General features: G+C 42.4%; 1 protein-coding gene across 1 annotated transcript in view; it reads left to right on the top strand.

Annotated features, from left to right (window-relative positions):
* LOC139390747 (palmitoyltransferase ZDHHC9-like) overlaps nt 1–6,905 on the top strand; it is a 46,794-nt gene extending 39,889 nt beyond the window's left edge. The window contains exons 7-9 of the mRNA XM_071138088.1: nt 1,801–1,904; nt 2,297–2,384; nt 2,871–6,905. Of these exons, the coding sequence (XP_070994189.1) occupies nt 1,801–1,904; nt 2,297–2,384; nt 2,871–3,077 (399 nt within the window). The 3' untranslated portion in view covers nt 3,078–6,905. The remainder of the gene's footprint in view (nt 1–1,800; nt 1,905–2,296; nt 2,385–2,870) is intronic.
* Nucleotides 6,906–8,658: the final 1,753 nt, after the last annotated feature.

The raw sequence follows: 8,658 nt of genomic DNA on the forward strand, positions 1-8,658 counted from the left end.
ACTGCGACCTAGCCAAGATAAAGTAAAGCAGTGCGACACAACAACACAGAGTTACACATGAAATAAACAAGTGTACAGTCAATAACACAATAGAAAAAAGTCTATATACAGTGTGGGCAAATGGCGTGAGGAGGTAAGGCAATAAATAGGCCATAGTAGCGAAGTAATTACAATTTAGCAAATTAACATGAGTGATAGATGTGCAGATGATGTGCAAGTAGAAATACTGGTGAGCAAAAGAGCAGAAAAAGTTAATAAAAACAATATTGGGATGAGGTAGGTAGATTGAATGGGCTATTTACAGATGGGCTAGGTACAGCTGCAGCGACGTAGTTAGCTGCTCAGATAGCTGATGATTAAAGTTAGTGAGGGAAATAAGTCTCCAGCTTCAGCGACTTTTTACAATTTGTGTCAGTCATTGGCAGCAGAGAACTGGAAGGAAAGGCGGCCAAATGAGGTGTTGGCATTGGGGATGACCAGTGAGATCTACCTGCTGGAGCGCGGAGATGAGATAAGGCGGAGCTTTACCTAGCATAGACTTATAGATGACCTGGAGCCAGTGAGTCTGGAGATGAATATGTAGCGAGGGCCAGCTGACTAGAGCATACAGGTCGCAGTGGTGGTTGGTATATGGGGCTTTTGTGACAAAACAGATGGCACTGTGATAGACTGCATCCAGTTTGCTGAGTAGAGTGTTGGAGACTATTTTGTAAATTAAGTCGATCGGTAGGATAGTCAGTTTTACGAGGGTATGTTTGGTGGCGTGAGTGAAGGAGGCTTTGTTGCGAAATAGGAAGCTGATTCTAGATTTCATTTTGGATTGGAGATGTTTAATATGAGTCTGGAAGGAGAGTATACAGTCTAGCCAGACACCTAGGTATTTGTAGTTGTCCACATATTCTAAGTCCGAACCGTCCAGAGTAGTGAGGCTAGTCGGGCAGGCGGGTGTGGGCTGCGACGGTTGAAGAGCATGCATTTAGTTTTACTAGCGTTTAAGAGCAGTTGGAGGCCACGAAGGAGTGTTGTAATGGCATTGAAGCTTGTTTGGAGGTTTGTTAATAGTGTCTTCTTTGGACAATGTGTTATGTATACATCTGGCCCGTCTGAGTAGAGGTGGAATAGGGAATCACCCTCAGCAAGAGCGACATCGTTGACATATACAGAGAAAAGAGTCATTCCGAGAATTGAACCCTGTGGCACCCCCATAGAGACTGCCAGAGGTCCGGACAACAGGCCCTCCGATTTGACACACTGAACTCAATTGGTAAAGGAGACACTGAACATCCCATTTGAGCATGGTGAAGCTATTCATTAATCTTTGGATGGTGTATCAATTCACCCAATCAATACAAAGATACAGGTGTCCTTTCTAACTCAGTTGCCAGAGAGGAAGGAAACCTCTCAGGGATTTTAAAACATAGTTTAATGGCTGTGATAGGAGACAAATGAGGAGTGAAAAGGATGTTTGTACGTTTTGTATAAAAAATATTCCAAAACATGCATCATGGTTGCAATAAGGCACTAAAGTGTTACTGCAAAGCAATTCAATTTTGTCCTGAATATGGCAAGAATGGCAGTCTAGTAATTATCAACAATCAACTTGACAGAGCTTGAAGAGTTTAAAAATAATAATGTGTAAATGTTGTACAATCCAGGAGTGCAAAGCTCCTTGGAAACTTACCCAGAAAGACTCTCAGCTGTAATCACTGCCAAAGGTGATTGACTCAGGGGTTTCAGTACTGATCTAATCAAGATATAGTCGTTTTTTTTTTACGGGTGGCTGTATTTTGTGTTTTACAGATCAAAGGCTCATGGTCGGGAAAGAACCGTCTGCAAAACCCCTACAGCCACAAGAACATTGTCAAGAACTGCTGTGAAGTGTTATGTGGGCCTGCATACCCCAGGTACTGTACAGAAGGAGCACTATCTGTGCTCATAGGATTAACTAGTGTAGAAAATACTCTGCTGCTGTGGTTTTCATTGTTTTACCCTCTCATGGTCTCTTTCTCTCTTGCTTCTTCTTTCTTTATCTTCCTCTTGCTAACTTCCCTCTACTATTCTTCTTCTCTATAGCCACCCTCTGGTCCTCCCGCCCTTTCCGACCCTGCCTCCCTGCCTCCCTCATCTCATTCTCACTACTTTCTTGTTTGCTTAGTCTCTAATATTATTCCTCTCTCTCATCCTATAGCCTCCCTTACCTCCCTCCTTTGTCTTTCTCTCATTTCTCTCTCGCTCTCTCCTTTCTGTTCAGGGGTGAATAGGGTGTTGTTGATAACTGTTTGTCTCCCCTTGGCAGTGTCTTGGACAGAAGAGGGCTGACGCAGGATGATTTGCCTGTTCCTGCGTCCACTGCCGCCCAGAGCAATCCAGTGCCACAGACCACAGTAAGCCCACGCACGCACGTACGCACGCACACAAATTTACTGTCTGGCACTTAAATGGTTTCCGCTTGCCAGACACGAAGCATTAGTACAGTGAACGTGCATACAATATAGCCTAAATCAATTGCATAGAGGGAGGAGAGCAAAGGGGGTGAACAATGTACTGTAGAGCAGAAACCATTTTCCTTTTTTTTTTATAAAGATACTATTAATGTACTCGGCAGCTCACAGTTCTGTAGACATTTTGTGTCTGTACAGATGCCATTTTGTACTGGTGTCTAGTCTATCCTACTATAGCCATTTTGTACATTGCAATGTCTACAGTTGCCATCTACTGTAGCCATTTTGTGCCTCACTTTGTCCGTATTTTTTTACTGGTGCAATATCTTGCATTTTCACATCCCCTGAATTCAAATACAGGGCAGCTATCAATAGTTTACAGTCTTTGGCTACTATTAGTATCCTTATTGTTTCATGTTCCCTCTGTAGAAAACTACAGCTCCACTCATCCCCAACGAGCACACCCCTGACGACGCCAAGTCCAGCATCGCAGACTCGGCCATCTCCCACGCAGAGAAAGGAAGCCCCTCCCCCAAGAAGGAGAAGCCGCCCACTCCCGCCAAAGTCCCGCCCCTGGCCTCACCTGAAACTGACGTGGAGGCCTCCATCATTATCGCCAAGGAGAAGGCGCTCTAGCTGCGTGGTGGGGGTGGAGACTCCTTCCTTGCCCCGCCCAAAGTCAGTTTATCACTAAAACGCTCTGTCTGGACCTGTGAGGAGACACTTTATTCAACCTCTATATGAGTGAAAAGCATCTATCTGCCTGTAAGGAGTGGGAAATGACTGCAGGGCTCTGACTCCCTGCTCATTCCACCTGATATGTAGAGTTGGTGCCCAACACCAAACCCAGCCTCTCCCCTAACTCAGTGACTGCAGGACTGCTTGATAGACATTCACACTTCAGAAAGGTGGGGTTGGGTATTAGAGGCTGGTGGCTCAGTACCTTTCTCGTTCCCCTGAACATTGCGTGGATAAACACAGAGAATGGTGAAACTGTGGGACGAACTGCGATATCATTGGATGCAGATGACTATATTCCTCGGGTAGTGTGAGGCTGAGGGTGTCCTAAAATGTGCACCCGTACCCAGGCGCCTCTGGCTTATGGCTACCTGTGGACTCGCTCTGATTTTGTTAATTCTACTTTTTCTGTCTTTTTTTGTTTGTTTTATAGCCGTGATGATGACTTTTTAAAATGTGAAAAGGCCAGTTCCAACATACTAGCTTTTGAGTTGTAAACCCTCTTAACACATACACACTATTAGACCGTTCTCATCTCCTCGACTGAACCACACGAACAGCCCCCTATGCAAATTAATGGGAAAGTTGGCCGTTTGGATAATGAGAATATAAGGCCTGACAACTTGTTTTAGGGTGTGTTTTAACTGGCAAAAAGAAACACTTACCATGGGAGGCAATATCTCAGCCACCATGTTGTCTCTTCCGGGAACTCAAACAACAGTACCTGATTTCCACTGATATTGCTGCGTCGAGTTCTATCCTAATTAGCATCTCTGACTAGATTTGTTGAGATGAAGGTGCCGCCTCGGGCTACCGTCCTTCCATTTTTATACTGTTATAGCAAAAGGTCCAGTTATTCTGGAATAGTTAAACATCCACATTTGCGCTGACCGTTTGCAGGGGGTACGCTCAGAGTTCCTGTATCTAGCATTAGAAATGGACACTTTGCCACTGTCCCCGGAGTGTGTCCGGGTAGGCGTGTGTGTCAGTGTTGGGGGCATTTCAATTCAGTCAATTCAAGAAAGTAAAATGAAATAAATGTTCCAAGAAACAAACAAACAAAAAAGTTTACCCTCTGAATTGACTGCATTTGTATTGGAAACCCCAACCTGTGTGTGTGTGTGTGTGTGTGTGACAGAGAAGGCCTGATTGCTGCTGACAGTAGACACTAGTTACAGTGCCTTATCGAGAAGCTGCGCTATCACATGCGACTATAACTGTAAGGTTGTCTATCTACAGAGAAGACCCTCAGACTCCAGTTCACGACTCGGCACTCCAAATCGTACACGCAAGACTGTCCAACGAGAAACAACGTCGCTTTTTATAGATTCCAATGAGACTGCAAAAAAAAAAAAATGAAGTAAAGCCATTGTTTAAATGTACATACCCGTATGTAGGTGTTAAAAAAAAAAACTAACTTGGATCTATTTCTGATGAAAAGAGAAGTGACCCAGGTTGTGTCTGTTTTTGGAAAGTGCATGTGTCCAGTGTTAGATATTTGCCTGTGTATGAAGGCCTGCCCTGCTTCTTGCAAGTCATGCAACTCCTGAATTGGTCCTCCTAGCGTTCACTGTCAACTTGGTGTCCTTGCTCCATGTCATGATCCATTGATGAGGAAAGCTTTTATTGTTTCCACTCCTCCATGCCTCACTCTTTCGCCTCCTTTCTTTCACTCCATCTTTCCCAGGGAAGATATTCAGTTCCCCAGGAAACAGAGTCATGGCCAAAGCCATCCGTGACGGGCTCATTATCAGACCGGAAAAAATCAAGACTGAAGCTGCTTTCTCTCTCTTTCTCCTGTCAACACATTCCGTTAATTTCACACCAAATGGAGCAGAGGATTATGGGGGTTTGTGAGAGGTGGGGCAAGGAGGTTGAGAATTGCAGGCACTTCAGTTCAAGACAACTCGAAGGGACAGGATTCACAAAGGGATAAGTCGGTGAGACTGGCTTGCCTGACTGTTGGGTGATGTGTTAAACTGATAGTGGTTGGAGAGAGTTTGTATTACGCTTTGTGTTGTATGCAAGGCAGAGTAGTTGTGATGTATACTTGTATAGAAACAGTATAACCACATTGACAGTGTCGTTCAGCCTTTTCATATGCCCAAGATAATTGTACCCCACGATGAAGAGGGGACTGTAGATCTGTGTCCGTCCTTTCATTCATACGTTAGTCAGACGCGATATCTCAGACTGCCACTGGCCCTGAATTGATGAAACTTGGGTGAATGATGTATCTTGCCATAGAAGATCCAGTATTTACTAAATTATACTGATTGGCCCAAAGCGAAAATGTGTTTAGTCACATGCATTATCTCAATTGGCCCAAATGAGGGCAGTGCATCATGTTTACTATTGCCTTATTTATATATGAACAGAATGATACTGAAATAATCAGATTTAATGAATGGAAAGGATTGCAGAGCTACTGTATAGGGCCAAACAGTGTGTTTTATACTTTTGTTGATTTCATTTCACAAAGAGTCTCTTTTCCGGTGAAAACGTGTATTTGTATTGGAAATGTGAGTAGGGGAGTTACTAGTTGTTTCCATCTAGGCCCTTGCAGTGTTTTTCTCACTTAGTCTACTCCAGATGTAAAAAACTATCAAACAATCCGGTGAAGGTCATGGAAGGGATTACTTTAGGGAAGGAAAGATGAAAGCCAAATCCATATTCACTTGCGTAGTCTACAGATTCTGAAAGGATACTTGTGCTGTTGCCCCTAGACGCCGGTCAGGGTCAGTTTAGAATTTTCCCCACCAATGGTCTCTGCGTCCAGTATGAACGAAGTTGGAGGTAGTTTCGCTAGGAAATGCTCATTCGAGTTAGCAACTTCCTTCAAACTGCACGCAGAGCCACACAAATGCTATCCTTGAGTTCATCTGACTCTGGGGAAGTAGATAAAAGTTCCCATTGACAAAATCCCAAAGTATCCCTTTAAGGTTAGGATTGGGGGAGGGGAAGCCGATCCTACTATAGATCTGTACCTAGGGGAAGTTTTACCCCAGAACTGCTGAGAATGTAAGCTGCCTTCTGAAATGGACAACAAATGGATGTTTTAATGGTGTACAGTATTTCCTGAATGTGTGTGTATTGAAAAGGCCTTTCGGGAAATGTATAAAAAAAAAAAAATGGATCTATTTTCGTCTTTCGGAGCAGTTGTTAGGTCTACCCTCAAACCAATCCTATCAATTTAAGTTGATTCGTTTTCTCCCCCCTCTGAATAGTATTCTGTTCTAGCCAGTTGTAAAAATTCTCTCTCCGTAGATAACTGTGCTGCTGCATTGCTGTCAATGGAAAGTGTGACCGTATTGCTGATTGTGATTTAACAAATGAAAAAGGGAATGTTCATGTTAAAGTTTAAGCTGGTTGAAAGATAATTGAAGGAATTGGACCCTTGTACTATTAATGTTATCGTTATGGGCATATAGTAATTGTCGATACAATGACTTGGGAAGTTTGGACTTTTTTCTCTCAATGTTTGGATGTATGATTTTTGATTCATAATGTGAAAAGTACGTGACGAGGGTCTCCTATCTGAATGCTCTGATCTACATAACACCGTACATAATGCAGTAGATACAATACCACTGATGGACTAATATTTATGTTCACATTGTTTAGTAATAACATTGTGACTACGTATATTTCATGATATTTCTCACTTCTTTTTACATGGTTGATTGACATGTCTGGTAATTGAATGATGTTGTCATTTATTATTAATCATCTTGTCTCTGAATTATTGCATGGAAAGGATTTTGACCGCTGACTGCCAAATAATATCTGTCAAATAATTTTCATACATGGAGGGACCAGGAAATCTGGTCACAATACACACAGTGGAAGGATAAGAGACATTTAAAAAAAACATGAGTAGACACAGAACCTTGATCAGATCGTGAAAACCACATGTTAATGCAAGGTGCAACCAGGGCTATAAATAGACATTCTTTGACATCAGGACATCAGCGAGATTGACCCTCTGGTCCCCATCTCAGTGACTATTCACCCGCTATTTGTTTGGAGTGGATATCTCAGAAATGAAGGTGTAGCGAAGGTATGGCTACAGCTACGCCATATTCTGACCTGGACTTAATTCCCTTATAATTCCACCACCTTTATGCGTGAGAGAACCAGGAGTATGGGGCTCTATTCAATCCGCATTGCAAAAGTTCAGCTTTACAGCGTGACTGAAATGTTATGGCAATGTTCCTGCTTTAGCAGAGACTGCATTCACGGTAAGTGCTGCATATGTCGGCTCAATCGGAAATTCACTTTACATTTCTATCGTGGAATCTGTAAGCAGCTTTACAGATTGAATTAGAGCCCCAAGGTCGAGCGAACCTGACGGCTCCAAGTGGACAAAGCATCTACTTTTATATTTTCTGATCGAATATCCATGAACTGTCATTTATAAATTGATAAGCGCTAGGTAAATGAGCAATCCTTTTGGAGAAGGGGATTGTAAATAAACATAGCAATTGTTTTCGATGATTTTTCCTTATGATCCTGGGAGAAGAATGCAAAAACCAGTCATGGAAGGAAGCAAACTGAAAATCATAACAGGACACGTACTGTGGCCCTTTTTCCACAGTGAAGTAGGCTATACATCAGTGGCGACTGGTGGGAGGATTTATAGCAGGACTGGTTGTAATGGAATGGAGTCAAAAGTGGTTTCTATATGTTTGTTTGATACTTCCATTTATTCCGTTCCAGCCATTACAATGAGCCCGTTCTCCTATTCATGGGTTGCATGTTTGGTCACAATATTGTTTTGAAGGTTCTGTCGTGGAAATTCTTCCATATGGGACACTTGAAGTCAATCTTAAATTCTACATTAACAGTTAACTGGAGCGGTTCCAACAAACTTGATGCACCATTGTGAACGTCTGTCAGAAGCTCTACCGGGGCAGTCCCTTTAGTTCCTGTCCCTATTCTGCAGACATGTTATATTTGTATGATTTAGCTTATTCATAATTTATGATTAATTCATCATTAACGTTTGCTTCATTCATGTGACCGACCAATACTAGTTCATGCATGTGACAGACCAATACCGCACGAGGCTACGTCTCCCTAAGCAGAGCCCTTGAAACAGGTATTTCGTTCTCAAAACAAGGGTCTGGGCGTACTGCCAAATTGAACAAATCCACACCATCAATATCTGCAATCAGAAACTTGCATGAGCACAGAAATTGGTTATTAGAAAAGCACAAACATTTAAAAAATGTATCACTCAATCTGTGATAATTATCATTACATTTTCATTTAAACATTAGATTATAGCTTCTATCAAAAGGTTCTGTACTCCTATTAAAGTAAGGGAAATCGACACTTCATTATTTCAAACCCTTCATTCTGGGTTCTACAATCCTTGTAAAACCATGGCTTTAGACCTTTGCTTCATACAGTTACACATATGCTTCATTACACAATTTCATTTATGGATTCTGGCAATGACATTTCAGCTGGAGCT

This window comes from Oncorhynchus clarkii, chromosome 31, assembly GCF_045791955.1.
Source record: "Oncorhynchus clarkii lewisi isolate Uvic-CL-2024 chromosome 31, UVic_Ocla_1.0, whole genome shotgun sequence".
Classification (NCBI taxonomy): Eukaryota; Metazoa; Chordata; class Actinopteri; order Salmoniformes; family Salmonidae; genus Oncorhynchus; species Oncorhynchus clarkii.